The following is a 15,991-nucleotide window of genomic DNA, read 5'->3' as shown; positions in this document are numbered from 1 at the left end:
CATGGAATGTGCAACAAAGCTAAACGTGTGGGAGCGACCAATTTAGAATTCTGAGAATTTCACACCAATAAAACGCCATTTTTCATAGCTCCTAAACCAGACATAATACAAAGACGAATGAACACACTACAGTATTTCTGATAATTTTGACACCAGGAATCAAATGGAAAGGTCACTGAGATGGTAGAACCACTCTTTATCAGAGAAAAATTAACTCTTGTCCAGTATTTTAGTATAAATTACTCAAAAAAAGTTCGGAAATGATTTTCTGTCCATAATTTCTCCCTTTTCCTAATTCCGGTTGGTGCTGTCTTTTAGACCGATGGAAAGCCTGATTAGTCACCTTTCCAACGAGGTACAACTTGTAAGGGTTGTGCATTCATGGAATGAGCGACAAAACTATACGTGTTGAGCGAGCTTCTTCTTTTTGCCTTTCACGAACTTGTTGCCTCTTACATTTCTCTCTCCTCCTCTCACTCCCTCTGTTTTTGCTGCTGTTCTGTCGTACACACAAATCCCTTTTTCTTAAGTTTCTTTCTTTCTTTTTTGCTTTTACCGAGTGCAGTACATGGATTTTAAATCAACTTACTGCATGGGTTTTCAGTGCCCAGGGATAGTTGACTGAGCATATTTTTGCTCTTTTCCAGAACTCCTTGTTTTATATTTCATACAGTTGCACTGATTCATGCCTGCGAGCTGCCCAGTGCAACCACAGGCCTCCACTGTTAGCCCCAGATAGCATCAACTGGAACACTTTCTGTGTTAAATACTTTGCTCAGGCACAAGAGATGAGCTGGAGGCGGAGGAGAATGTTTCACCTTTCGCTTTCCGCATTGGCTTTTTCAGTCTGTTTATTTTTTGGCCATAAAGCTTCTTTCTCAAACAGTTATGCTTTGTGTTAACCTGAAGTTGGAGGTTTGATCTATTTTCTATCCTCCCTCTCTAAGATACATCAAGAGTGATACAGTAGCACCCTGAAACGACCAACTCATCTGAGCATGATCTTAAGTTCGTCCTTGAAGTATATCTTAAATTTTATCCTTTTTTTCACTGCTACCCTTAATTTTTGGTTTATTAGCAGGAAGGAAAAATGAGCCATGGTGTTGGAGGTTGACACCCCATAGACGTCAGATTTGCCTCTGGCAGTTTTCTACCTCCACCCAATTTTTTTCTTTATTAAATACGTGGCCCTCGTGTTAATTTCCCCTTCTTTAACCTACGTATATCAGGTACAGAGTTGTTGTAAAACTCAATCTGCTTTGTCATCTCTTACGTTTTCTCTCCTCTTTTGCTCTTTATCCTTCCTCTACATTGATTTTTATGTATCTGAGGATGTAGTCTAGAAGACAGGAGAAAAAAAAATTCAAATGAATGAATTAAATTTGAATTGTCCAAGAGAGACAATATTGTGGAAAAGTCTCGTAACCCTGTTATAATGTATAATCCTCTGTCTTCCAGCATCCTGAGCTACAACCAGATCCGCTGCATCCCGGTCCACGCCTTCGACGGGCTCAAGTCACTTCGCCTGCTGTGAGTACCAAGCTTCATCCTCGAGTGTCGCAGTGGATTCAATATTTAACCGTCCCCTTTGCTGGTGATGGCACCGAGTTAAATCAAAGTTTAATCATTCCCCAGGTGTCAGGCCAAGTGCCACGTTAGGACCCAGTCACAGAACGAGCCGCAGTCGCCCGATCGCTTGTTGTTTCAGGGCACTAAAAGAGATAAAAGTGACAATCTCTCATCTTTTCTTTAATACTCCCTCTCTATCTGCATGCTCTGGCCCCTCTCCTCCTCCTCCTCCTCCTCCTCCTCCGCTCCCCTCCATCCATCCATCCATCCTCTCCTCCTTTTCTCTCTCTCCGCCCAGTGTTGTGTTTGATGAATCGACCTTCAGCCTCTGTTTCTCTCAGTCATCCATCTGGTTGTCCACCCTCTGTCTCACACACCCACCCGAGAGCGTGCACGAGCCCAGTGCACATGGCTGTTGCCATCTGACCGTCCGCTCGCACATGCGCGCACGCACCAAAACACACACAAATGGGAAAAAGACACATACACACTTGCACCATAATTGTTTGTTGACACAGTTTACTTTGGACTCATGCATGCTACATGTAGCATTTTAAACGGTGCTTCATCACTGTCAATTTACCAGTGGTAGTTTGCTATATGAGTCTGTGGTTGAGATATTTTTGGCTCAAAGTGTCAGTTCACCCAAATTACCCACTGATGATTTGTTGCATACAGATAGATTGAGTTTAGTTTGTTTCAAGACATCCACCTTTTAGATTTTTGCCTCCACTCAATTTTACTGGAGGTGAATAATTTCATTTGTTGCATTTTCAAAACATTTCTAAAACTTCAACAGCAACAGTCTCTCTTCTCTTTCCTCCTCTCGTCTTGTTGTTTCTGTGGAAATTAGCTCCGAAAAAGGATGTTTTTTTTCTTATTGTTACAGATACATAAGACTTCATTGCCCACAATCCCTTGCATTACCTCTTTTAAAGAGAACAATGCTCCCCTTCACCCTCTCTTTGCATTATTAAAGGGATAGTTCAACATTTTGGCAAATTGGCCTATTGCCATAATCTCTATAGTCATAGCAGTAGGTTCGTTACCTTTAATTGTCGGTGCAAGCTATTTTTAGAACGGCGGAGCAGAGCCATGAGCTGCTCAGAGCTACGCTACGGAGGCTCATGGGATTTCTTGGTTTCCCTCATCAAACTCATCAACTACACAATCCAACAACTCCAAAACGCTCTGGTGGACAAGTTGTGACCTGCACATTCACCACGCTATGAGATAATAACAGACCGAGTTGTTTTCAAGGTAAATTCATGCAAAACGGCTGATGCGCGTTCCCTTCAGGGACAGTTTTTCCTCAAGCAGTCTCTGTATTTCCCTCTAAAACAACTCTGTGTGGTAACGTTGTGTTATTATCTCATAGCGTGGTGAATGTGCAGGTCACAACTTGTCCACCAGAGCGTTGTGGAGTTGTTGGATTGTGTATTTGATGAGTTTGATGAGGGAAACCAAGAAATCCCATGAGCCTCCGCAGCGTAGCTCTGAGCAGCTCACGGCTCTGCTCCGCCGTTCTAAAAACAGCTTGCACCGACAATTAAAGGAAACGAACCTACTGCTATGACTATAGGGATTATGGCAATGGGCCAGTTTGCCAAAATGTTGAACTATCCCTTTAAGTGTTTATTTTCTTATCTTCAAATGAGAGGAGAAGTAAGTGGAAGCTGATGTTAACATCATTAAGATCCTGTAGTTGATGCTCCTGTTTATTATGCCACCAATATCCCTTCATGAATAAAGCTAAACTGTAGTGTTATATATCAAACTCTGTGGAAGAAACTTTCGACTGAAAACTCCACCAGCATGACATCGTGATTACAGATGTTATTCCTGTACCTTGTGTTAATCTCTGTGGACATTTACTCCTGATTTTTGTGTCGCCTCGGTTTGTTTAGAAAGCAAAAGTCAGCGTCTGAAAGAAGTCTGCTCTGTCTCTGGCCTTTTCTCTGTATATCGACTGTATCTCCTACAAAGCTTTCACCTTCCAGAAGTTTAGTGATCGTTTTCTTTTTCTTTTCTTTTTTTAAAAATCCTTCCCTCCTTTCTTCCTTTCATTTTAGTTGATGTTGCCGTGGGGACTGCTCCCTCTCTGCCCCCGCATAGCAACTGGTTGCCAGGCAGCCATCACTGTCACTTCCTCATTACCCACAGCCCCCTCTGGGCCAGCCTTGCGCGGGGGCTGTTAGACCATCATACACGGACACACAACAAACACACACACAGATGCACATGTGCTCTTACATTCACCGCATACACACTGACCCGAACATGCACACAACTGAATTATGCACAGACACACAACACACACACACTAAAACACACACAACTTTTCCAATAGTGGCAGTTTGATAGCTGTCCCCTGCTACAACCCTGCGCTTTAATGGAATGTGAACTTATATCCAGCAGGCAACACACTCAGACTGCAAGACACAAAGGACACACACACACACACACACACACACACACACTACAATCTCTGAGCCCTTGGAGACAAAAGACACACAAATGCACACAAATGCACACATCAACACACACAAACATGTACATGAAAACCCAAAGGCACAAAACAAAAATGCACATCCTCTCAGTGATACACATCACAGTCTGCAGTTTGCCTCTTACCCTTTTATATATATACAAACACACACACACACACACACACACACACACATGCGCACACACACACACACACATGCGCACACACACACACACACACACACACCACAGGACCATATGAGACAGTTTATATTCCATTCAGAGACCAGGGCCAGCTTTATTGCCTGACAATGAAAATAAGCTTTCTGTTTATTTTGTGTTATTCTTTCATAAATATTTTATTTATTTTCCATTATAAAAAGGGGATGATGGTGTGTCTGCGGCAGAGGAACCACAAATAATTTAAATAATTTAGCGTGCAGCGAGTCAGAGTTAGACTGGTGTATTTAGTTTGCAGGAAATTGAGTATTAAGCAGCTGAGACGTCTGTTTCATGTAACTCAAATATGAGGAATTCATGTTTTGTTTAATTATTGTAATTGTGCTCTGTCATCTGTTGGCAGGCCTTACATGCAGCTTCAGTGTTGATCTAAATAAAGACCAATAAAAGCACAAAAGGAGAAGCAATAGTGACACTATTAAACATAGTATGAGTGTGTGTAGATTGACCTGCAGTTTTCTGGTTAAATTCAGAGGTCAAAGTTTCACACTGTTTTCCTTGATGCGAATGGTGTGATGAAAGGAAACCCTGAATGTTTAATCAAATTATTGGATTATACTATAAAATTAACAATGGATGAATTTTTAACAAGGTCTATATTGACTTTAATATTCACACTGTCTCCTCCAGGACTCTCCATGGCAACGACCTTTCAACTATCCCAGAAGGAGCTTTCAACCACCTCACCTCTCTGTCCCACCTGTAAGTACAGGCCTTATACATGTGTATCTGTTTGTGTGTATAAGTATTTTGTATGCAAGTGTTACAAGCCTGCACTTTTCTCTGTGTGTGTGTGTGTGTGTGTGTGTGTGTGTGTGTGTGTGTGTGTGTGTGTGTGTGTGTGTTCAGGGCTCTTGGTGCCAACCCCTTATACTGTAACTGTGACCTGCGCTGGCTCTCTCAGTGGGTCAAGGCCGGCTTTAAAGAGCCTGGTAAGGACGGGAAAAAAAACACACAAAGTGTCATTAAAATGCCTGTAACACAAATGTTGCATAAGTTGCAAAGTATGCTGTTGTGTTTTTGAACAGGTATTGCTCGTTGCACTGGACCTCCTGACATGGCTGACAGGCTGCTGCTCACCACACCACTCAACAGATTTCAGTGTAAAGGTAAATGTTCTCCTCTTTATATCACTATTCCACCTTTATTTCCTTAAAGGAGAATTCTGGCCATTTTTGACCCTTAAATCATTGTCCTGATGGTCACTCAGTGTTGGGGGGAGCAAAAAACGCGACTAAAATTGATGCAGGCAAACCGGAGTTACACCATGTTCTACCCGGCGTTAGCGATAGCGACAACGCTAACCCATGGAGGCAATTCTTTCAACCACAACAAACACTCAAAAAACAGTCAAATATCTATGGTACATGACTGGAATCCTTAGAGACACCACTGAACTCATATAGTGTACAGTATAAACAGGATACACTTTGTGTTTTTAGCTAACGATAGCCTAACTCTGAAACGTCCTGGAAAGACATTACTATCCGATCACAGAGCGCCTGCTCTCCCCGCCACAGAAACAAACACTTTTTCCTTGTTGTGATGATTTCTTTACAAAAATAAACAGTGGAGCAGTGCAGTGGTAATGTTTATTTTCGTAAAGAAATCATCACGGCGGGGAGAGCAGGCGCTCTGCGATGGGATAGTAATGTCTTTCCAGGACGTTTCAGAGTTCGGCTATCGTTAGCTAAAAACACAAAGTTTATACTGTTTATACTGTACACTATATGAGTTCATTGGTGTGTCATAAGGATTCCAGTCATGTACCATAGATATTTGATTGTTTTTTGAGTGTTTGTTGTGGTTGAAAGAATTGTCCCTATAGGTTAGTGTCGTTGCTATCGCTAGCGCCGGATAGCCATGGTGTAACTCCGGTTTGCCTGCATCAATTTTAGTTGCGTTTTTTAGGGCTCAAAAATGGACGGAATTGAATTATGAATTAAGTTAAGTTTATTCTCCTTTAACTGCCAGCTGTGGCCTGTTGGAGGACTGCAGGTGGTTTTATATTTACATACTTGAACGTGTACATCTCTCTATGTGTATTAGCAGTGTGGTGGACTGGTGACTCGTCCTGTGTCCCCCCCCCCTCGTCTCTCACTCAGCACATATGCAATCGGCTCCTGCTGCGTGGACGAAATTAAACATCTGGTGTTTTTGTCAGGAAGTTGTGTGCAGCCTTTCCCTCCTCCTCAGAGCACATTGATTAGATTGTCTCTTTTCAAACAAGTTAAATTGAATGAAATACAGAAAGCACTTCAGATTCATTTTCAGGAATACAAACAGTGAAGATTAGAAGTGGAAGGCTTTAAAGCCAGTTATATTTTTTTTATTTTTTCTGAGTGAGCCACTTTGAGTCGCTTCAAGGCGGCAGACTAAAGTACCAGACAATCAAGTCTTTTGTATCATGGAGGATTGTTTAAAAATCTTGTGTGAGGTTGTTTGTGCTATTGGATCAGCTCCATCTATTATTTACTATACTTTTTCAAAACAATTTGCCTGAGTTCATGGATGTGGAATGAGTGACAAAACAATTTCATCCCGTCAGTTGTATATATTTCAGGAGCAGGCAGCCTCCAACAGTTCCTGCCCTAAGGCTCCCCTGCTGTCAGACCAGAGGGGAGAACGCAACAGAGAATTAAAAAAAAAATAGACGTGCAAATGGAGCTGTAACACAGAGATATGGGTTTTCTGTGCATGTACTGTATGTTGGACACATTGTTAGAGTTGCTTGGACTGTGACTCAGGTGCTGAGATAAAACGTTTATCAAGGTGCCTCACTTCATCATCTCCTCTTCCTGCTTTTCTGTGTCGCGGTCTCTGAAACAAAAGCGCATTTATTGGTCTCCTGAGCTTTTACTTCTTATATCCTGTGAGGTCTTTTCTCAGCACACCGTCCATTAAAGCAGGTATATACCGTAACTACAACAGCAGGAAATGTGTGTCTGCTCCCACCGGCGCTCCTTTGCTCCCTCTTATCTGTATCTCTCCATTCTCTTCCTGCTCTCATGTGCCTCCGTTATCTTCCTCAGGCCCGGTAGATATCAGCCTGATGTCAAAGTGCGCCCCCTGCCTGGCAGCACCGTGCCAAAACAACGGCACCTGTGTCTCTGATGCCACTGGATCCTACCACTGCACCTGCCCGTATGGATTCAAGGTGAGACACTAGATAGCAGCAGAGGGAGACACTTGAAATAACTTGAACAATGCAATATTGTCTAAGCTATACAGCAGGAGCCAGTTTACTGGTTCACAAAATATTAAAGGGATAGTTCACCCAAAATTGAAATTTGCACTCATTATCTACTCACCCTCATGTCGACTAAGGGCTGGGAGAAGTTTCAGAGTCCTCCGTGGCTTCTCTGAGTTACAGGGGGTCTCGGACGTAGCAGTGCATGTCCATATAACGGTTGCAAATGGATACCAACTGTCTTCGTAACAAAAAGACACACCAAAAAACATCCAAATACCTCCATGCTGCTCGTATCTAATGTCTGTCTTGTATTGAAGTCCCGAAATGTGAAATTATCCGGAAAAAAAAATTAAATAAGTCTATATTTCAAGCTTGTTTGTAGTGGAAGCTCCTCTTCCCGGTTTGTCAAATTTGGACGAACCAGGGTCTGTCAATTTCAAAATTTCAATTTTGGGTGAACTATCCCTTTAAAGACTCTATTGTGAAATGTGCGTGTGGAAAAGGATATTTCCTTTACATTTTTAATTAAATATTTAATGAAAGACCTCCTGTTAGGAAATGGGCACTTAAATGTGTCATATTCATTAAACCCTACATGTGCTCTCTGTTATGCTCTCATGCACATTTATATTAGCTGTCTCACTTATTTAATGCCGTGGTAAATATTGGCTGTTATGAATCAGCTCAGTCCTCTTCGCTGTTTGTTGGACACATTTTCAAAGTGACTCATGAAGAGTGGAAATATATTTCAGCAGAAGGAACTGAAGCAGTACAAATCAGAACTCCAACCATGTCGCCCCAGTACCAGCTACTAGTCAACCAACCGTTGTTCAGCAGGACTTCAGTGTTTTACAGCTCCTGAAAAAACAATGTAACTATTGCTGGGGCTGGCTGTGTGAAAAGGTATTGTAGATGGATAGCCCTGCTGCATAAGCCTGTGGTATTAGCAGTATTATCAGGCTTAGCCTTGGCCTTGCATGCATAATGTACCTATGTGTTCATCAATAGAGAACCAGCCGGCTGCACTGGAGGTATTGACTGATCAAAAGACAAAGGGTGTAATAACTGTCAAGACCCCTGCATTAGGAAAGACATGCAAATCTACTACAGAGAGGGCACTTTGCATTAGAGGAGTGTGCGTGCGTGCGTGCGTGCGTGCGTGCGTGTGTGTGTGTGTGTGTGTGTGTGTGTGGAGCCATGTATGTGTATGCATGCGTGCACATCAGATTACCCTGTTGTTTGTTTGCACGTGTGTATACAGATCAGTGGATTCATACCTCTGTGAGAGTGTTTGTGCATGCATGTGGTTGCGTGTGCACGAGCACTTTAAAGGTACACTTGTGATCTTATGTGCGTGCATGCAGACACACGCACACACACACACACACACACACACACCTCCTAACCCTTGGGCTTTTACAGGAGCACAAAGCCTTAGTCTTTCTTTTAATTAAAACATCACTTGCCAAGGTCACAGACTGGGAAACAGGGACCGTCGGTATGTGTGTGTCTCTCTCTCTGTGTGTGGTTGTGTGTGTGTGTGTCTGTGTGTGTGTGGTTGTGTCTGCATGTGCTTGCTCCTGTGCATGTACATATCTTTGTGTATGTTTTTCATTCTGTGTTGTTACCCACTGGGACAACATTAATTAAAATGTGTTTGTGAAATCAAAGAAAGAGCAGCAGAGGACAAAAGATGGAGAAAGAGAAAGAGAGAGAGAGAGGGGAAGTGAGGGAAAAAAGAAAGAAAGAAAGAAAGGATTGAAGGAAGCTAGCTACATGAGACAAAGAGAGAGGTGGTTGTGTAAGAAAAAAGAAAAATGTATAGTAGGGAAGGTGGGGTGAAAACATGCAGAGAAATTATGCAAAAGAAAGAGAAAGTGAGAGAGAGGGAGAAAGAGAGAGTTACTGAATGAAAGAGAGAGTGAACAAAACATAAACAAAGAGCAACAGTAAAGAAGAAAAGAGAGAGGGAAATAATGAAGATGGATGGAGAGGGAAAACGAGAATAAACGTCCTGGTCCCGCCTTTGATCAGAGGAAATGGGTGTGTTGGCAGCCAAAGGTTTTGTGGTTTGAAATTAAAACTACAGCCGCGGGGTTGGACGTTGAGATGAAGTTGTGTATGTATGTGTGCATGTGTGTGTATGTGTATGTGCAGGACTCTGATACATGATACAGTATAAGCTGTTTATTCAGAAAACAGGTGTGGTTAGAGGAACAATGAATCAAAGGGGTCGACTGTGGTATGCATTCCTGAGTGTTTGTGTGTTGTGTGTGCATATGTATGTACATTTGTGGTTGTTGGTAATTGTCTTACGCGTTTGTGTTTGTGAAAAGAAAAGAAAAAGAAAACAAAGTTGTGAAAATAGATAGCGATTTATTAACAAATTACTTTATTTTTAGATGAACAAGTGATAGTTATTGCTTCTTTTTTGCACTTGTAATTAAATCTGTCTCCACTGCCTCAGCTAAAAGCAGTGGTAAAAACAAACAAAAAAGATAATACAGACCAACAACTGTGTGTGTGTCACCATTTGGTCCGCTTTTCTGATACACAAATATTCCTTTCATAACAAGCCTTAACACAAGCCTGAAGTGAAAGTCTCTGCCTGAGCCCAGAACCGGCTTTAATCAATTAAAACTTTAATTACATCCGACAACTTGTTAAAAATAAAAGTCGCCATCAGCGGCATCAGCCAGACTTTTTTTTATTCCATCAAAAGCAAATAACTTTTTTTTTTTTTACTCCTACTACTTCATTGTAAAAGTAGGATATAATAAAAATGGGAGGAATCACTTCACTCAGCCATAACCGTTGAGTCAGAGTAGAGACTGTGTAGAAGGGTGTTAGTAGTGAAGTGGTGTGAACGCAGCCTTGGACCGTAACTGACTTTGTTTGAGTAGTGAAATTATTTTTTGGAGGAGAAATATCCTATATTCAATTATTAACTCCTTTGCCTCGCCTTGTCCTCTCCTCTCCTGTCCTCCAGGGTCAAAACTGTGAAATACCCATCAATGCCTGTATTAGCTTCCCCTGCTCCAATGGAGGAACCTGCCACATCCAACCCGGCTACGGAGACCACTTCAGGTACGACAGAAAGATTAATGCAGCTTTTAATCACTGTGAAAGGATTGGATTTGCACATGTGCTGCTTAATCTGGTAACTCTGTGTCAGATGTGTCCTTTTCCATTTGAAATACAGCCATTATTTAGTCTATGTATTACATCTAGACGACCGAGTAGAATAAAACAAGAAGCAAGTCATTTCAAAGAAGTCCTCTGGGAGTCCATTTGGCTGTGGGTCAAATCTAGTCGCCCTCTCCACCCTGCCGCCCCCTCCCCTATTAGTGGAGACGTTTAAAAAAAAAAAAAAAAAAACTTAGCCTGTATTCTCATCTAAAGGGGAAAATTAACTTTACTCTGCCCCCAGAAATATCGACATCGTGATTAGAGGGGACAAGTCTTGCTTCACTGGACAATGCATTACCCGAGATAACAACTTACTTTGACCTTATGATGTGTTTTCCTTCTTGTGTGTGTGTGTGTGTTGCGGGGCGGGGTGGAGGGTTAAACAGGAAGAGAGCGGCCATTTCAAAGGAGGAAGTCCCATCCGGGTTGCTCATTAAATCTGCGTGCCCTCTCTGACCCCCTCAACTGCTCAAAGAGATGTTTTAAACTTCTGTCATTATTCACATCAGTGCTTCCTCGCTGCTCTTGTATAAAACTGTCAACACGCAGTTTCCAAGTTCCAACTTCACCTGCATTTGACTGAGATTTCACTGTTTGATGCACATTTGAACGTGAGCTTTTGTAAATGTGAACTCAAAGCTGTATGCGTGTGGTGGCCTCATCTTCTGTCGCCGCACTTCAGCGCTCCATTTGTTACAAGAGGAAGAAGAAATCGCTGAGATAAACATTTAATGTTGCTCAAAGAATTGGTACAAGTCCACATCCCGAGTCTCTCTCTGTTTTGTGTTGAGTTAGGATACCGTGCAAAGTTCACAAGGTCCATTTAGCTTCCAATCAAGTGAATATTTAAAGTTAAAGTGAACATTTTTATGATGGCTGGGTAAACTCAGTCTTCAGATGAATATTGTGTAACAGATACTAAATGGACCTTGAGATGACATTGTTTTATCAACTATTGTGGAAGAATAAACTTTGACGCTAAAGTCAGAGACACTTTTACAGCCAGTTTTGCCTTCAAGTGAGTTCATGTGTCCAAGGAAAGAAAGAATAGAAATGTAGTAATTCCCCAATTAACAAGTTCACTCATAATAATGACATTTTTTATCAGCTCTTAAAGGGATAGTTCAACATTTTGGCAAATTCGGCCATTGCCATAATCGCTATAGTCATAGCAGTAGGTTCGTTACTTTTAATTGTCGTTGTAAGCCGTGAGCCGTTTTCAAGGTAAATACAGAGACTGCTTTGCTGAAAAACTGTCCCTGAACCTCTAAAACAAACTCTGGCTGGTAACATTGTGTTATTATCTCATAGCGTGGTGAATGTGCAGGTCACAACTTGTCCACCAGAGCGTTTTGGAGTTTTTGGATTGTGTATTTGATGAGTTTGATGAGGGAAACCAAGAAATCCCATTAGCCTCCGTAGTGTAGCTCTGAGCAGCTCACGGCTCTGCTCCGCCGTTCTAAAAATATCTTGCACCGACAATTAAAGGTAACAAACCTACTGCTATGACTATAGGGATTATGGCAATGGGCCAATTTGCCAAAATGTTGACCTATCCCTTTAAGTTGATGTAGAGTTGTAGCAGAAATCAATGATGCATGAAGTATATGACCTCTTAATTCATCTGTACGTATCCAGGGAGAGTAGCCTTCACAGAACATGGCCGCTCCTTCGCAGCAACTCTCTGTTTCTCATTCATAGTTTCACACATTCACACCTGGGAGCTGCCCAACACAATCACAGTGTTTGACTCCCGGCTGCAGAGCGGCTCCACTGGAGACGTGGAGGGTCAAGAGCCTCTCAGTGGCAGTTGTTGAGGGAGAGCAGAGCAGAGCAGAGCATCACTCGTTGGCTTTTCCTACCCATCCAGTCTCAGCTGATCTGGGATTTCCAGCTTGTTCCTCACACCTCGAGGCTACTGCTGCCAATTTTGCACAATCTGACAGCTTGACATACTGTAAATGTTTTGCAGAATGATGGAAGGAATCTTAAAATATTCTTGGCCGTGACTTCAAATATTAAACACTGTATTCCCCTGCTGCCTATCATCTCATGACTAATCCTTTTTGGACCAAGAGACTAAAACAATAGCATCCAAGTTAATTTGGAAATAAGAGACAAAATATAACTCTGTAGCAGGCTGCAGTCCAAAGTAATCACAATCGTCACCAATTGTTTAGAAATGCAGTGAATTAAAAACAGATTGTTTGTAGTGTAACATTTTAATTTGAAGCACTTTTAATAGAGCAGCCATTTTATCCATTACATTGAACCAAGGCAAATTAAATACTCAATATTTTACACCCATTTAAACTCTTTGAAGAGCCAAGGAGGCAGCCCTGGTAGTTGTATTACAAATCTTTAAAGGATTATATTAAAATTCAGTCTGCACACTTAATACGTTACTCATATTAGTATTTGTTTGCCAGCGTCTTCAGCGTCTCTCCAAACAGCCGTCCTCATGACAAACAGCCTCTCTGACTGAAACAATTGTCATAAATATCTTAACCAGATTTATTTCTTCTTCCAGCCCCTTAACAAAGCCTTTGCCCTTTGAAATGCTTTGATATGCGTCTGGCCTTTAACGTGGTAATGCTATTAGGGGGTCCTTTACCCTTTACAGATCCTCTCCTAATGTTAATACCAACACAGGTAGACGCTCGTGCCCTCTGAGAGAGACGCAGAATGACAGAGGGAGTGGGAGACCAGACCCCTTTGACATTTTAATGTTATATAATCAGTTGGGGATATTCAATAAGTCCAATTAGCCTTTTGGTCCATACAGGGACCCATTTGTCAAACTATGTAGTTTAAATGTCAAAAGTTGGATTTGATTGGTGGAACAGGGCTCTCTGACCCTGTCAGCGCTTTCACCACTTCTCTCATTTGTACTTCTTTGTTTTTAGTTTCTCATGGGAACACTTTGTGTCTTTTCTCTTCTCTCACTCCTTCACTTTATTTTACCATTCATCCTCTTCTTTCCTCTCCGCCTCCTCTCCGTTGCTCTCCGGTAGCAGGAGATACAGTACTGCAGAGGAATGGTTGTTATGGTTGTATTTGTTAATGTAATAACGTCAAAATCTTAACAAAATAGTCCTTCAGTGCAAAGTCCGACCACATCCAAAGTCAGTATTTCTTTTGGGCAGAGAGAGTAGACATGTGATGTCTCAGCCAGGACGGATGGTGCACACCGCTCCATGGCAGCCAGCTGATGGAGACACAGATAGGAAACAACTGCAACCCTGTTTTAATAAAGATGGAAATGTGGTCGCCCTTTAATGTGCATTTTAAAACAACCTGATCTGCATAATCTGGAATATGCCTGATAATAATAATAAAAACAACATTTCTGCACATTATGTGGTGATAAACCAAAACAGAACTAAAGACAGAGTCAATATTTGAGTTGGAGCCCAACAGGATGCTCATGTTGTTTTGTTTCTGCTGGGTGACTATGTAGGCCACATGTCTGCTAATCTGTTAGCCACAACAACTAAACTGACTCACTGCATTACAGGTGCAGAGTTTCTTTTTTGCCCCGTGAGGTAAAAAAAAACAAAAAAAGACAGAAACAACAGCAAAGAAAAACAACAGTTGATGCAGCTTTTTGTTTTAGCCTTTTCCAAACAGCAGACCGATAGCAGGGGAGAGTACGAGTGAGTGTGGCACCAAAGTAAGATTAGAAAACGAGAGCGTGAGAGAGAAACTGAGGGAATAAAAAAAGTTGTGTGGAATAAGTTTTACAGGTGCAGCGAGTGGGAAGGACAAAGCGTACAGTATGAGTATATCAGTGTGTTATAGTGTGCGGGGGTTGATGATTGTCAGTGACTGTACTGAGGCAACTTCTCCCTTGCTCTCGATGTTACTGTAGGATGGCCTTGCTGTAAAATATTTTTCATCCAGCAGAAGTGAACTCAGTGTAGGAGAAGAACAAAAGAACAAAGAGTAATGAGAGTGAAGAGCTGCTGATACCAGCTGTGGTCTATTAAACTCTGTACGTGTGTGATTGATCTTTACTAATAGATAGTGAGTGTGCGTTAGTTATCTATTATAAGGAGTTCATCATACTGAGATATGAAGGGTGGGAAGAGGAGAGAGGTGATAGGAAGATAAATGGAGGGGAGGAGGAGGAGGAGGCTTTAATAATTTCTTCAGGGTGTCCCAGGTGGGCGGTGTCCAACAGCAGTGGCATCAAAACTAAATTTGTCTCAGCATTTCTTCCTCTTCTTCTTCTTTTTTTTAATGTGTGCGGTTTTGATTTAAAGGGATAGTTCAACATTTTGGCAAATTGGCCCATTGCCATAATCGCTATAGTCATAGCAGTAGGTTCGTTACCTTTATTTGTCGGTGCAAGCTATTTTTAGAACAGCGGAGCAGAGCCGTGAGCTGCTCAGAGCTACGCTACGGAGGCTCATGGGATTTATTGGTTTCCCTCATCAAACTCATCAAATACACAATCCAACAACTCCACAACGCTCTGGTGGACAAGTTGTGACCTGCACATTCACCACGCTATGAGATAATAACAGAACGTTACTAGACAGAGTTGTTTTAGAGGGAAATTCATGCAAAACCGCTGATGTGTGTTGCCTTCAGGGACAGTTTTTCAGCAAGCAGACTCTGTATTTACCTTGAAAACGGCTCTGTCTGGTAATGTTTTGTTATTATCTCATAGCGTGGTGAATGTGCAGGTCACAACTTGTCCACCAGAGCGTTTTGGAGTTGTTGGATTGTGTATTTGATGAGTTTGATGAGGGAAACCAAGAAATTCCCTTAGCCTCCGTAGCGTAGCTCTGAGCAGCTCACGGCTCTGCTCCGCCATTCTAAAAATAGCTTGCGCCGACAAATAAAGGTAACGAACCTACTGCTATGGCTATAGGGATTATGGCAATGGGCCAATTTGCCAAAATGTTGAACTATCCCTTTAAATCAAAACCGCACACATTAAAAAGAAGAGGAAGAAATGCTGAGATAAATTTAGTTTTGATGCCACTGCTGTTGGACACCGCCCACCTGGGACACTCTGAAGAAATTATTAAAGCCTCCTCCTCCTCCTCCTCCTCCTCCTCCACCGCCAAAATGTTGAACTATCCCTTTAAAGTTTTTGTTGTGCCTTATTAAAAACTGGATGAACTTTGACTTGTGATGTTTGTGAAGGAAACATAAAGAAATGAGAAAGACACAGATGGTATGAACCAAAGGTCGACTGCAGCTTCTCTCTAAACTTTAGTGCAGGAGAACATATCCAGGGTGGGTTATGTAGTGTGTGGCACCGGCCGTTTAAACTTTGAACACCCATGTTAAAATTTCATA

The 15,991-nt window shown here is 41.9% G+C and overlaps 1 protein-coding gene across 1 annotated transcript in view; it reads left to right on the top strand.

Annotated features, from left to right (window-relative positions):
* slit3 (slit homolog 3) overlaps positions 1-15,991 on the top strand; it is a gene marked incomplete at its 5' end in the record, with an annotated part of 281,175 nt that overhangs the window by 236,634 nt on the left and 28,550 nt on the right. The window contains 6 exons of the mRNA XM_083980669.1: positions 1,459-1,530; positions 4,927-4,998; positions 5,146-5,228; positions 5,325-5,405; positions 7,329-7,453; positions 10,479-10,576. Coding sequence (XP_083836795.1) covers positions 1,459-1,530; positions 4,927-4,998; positions 5,146-5,228; positions 5,325-5,405; positions 7,329-7,453; positions 10,479-10,576 — 531 coding nt within the window. The remainder of the gene's footprint in view (positions 1-1,458; positions 1,531-4,926; positions 4,999-5,145; positions 5,229-5,324; positions 5,406-7,328; positions 7,454-10,478; positions 10,577-15,991) is intronic.

This window comes from Trachurus trachurus, assembly GCF_905171665.1.
Source record: "Trachurus trachurus genome assembly, chromosome: 10".
NCBI classification, from domain to species: Eukaryota; Metazoa; Chordata; class Actinopteri; order Carangiformes; family Carangidae; genus Trachurus; species Trachurus trachurus.
This window is presented reverse-complemented; position numbering and strand designations above follow the sequence as displayed.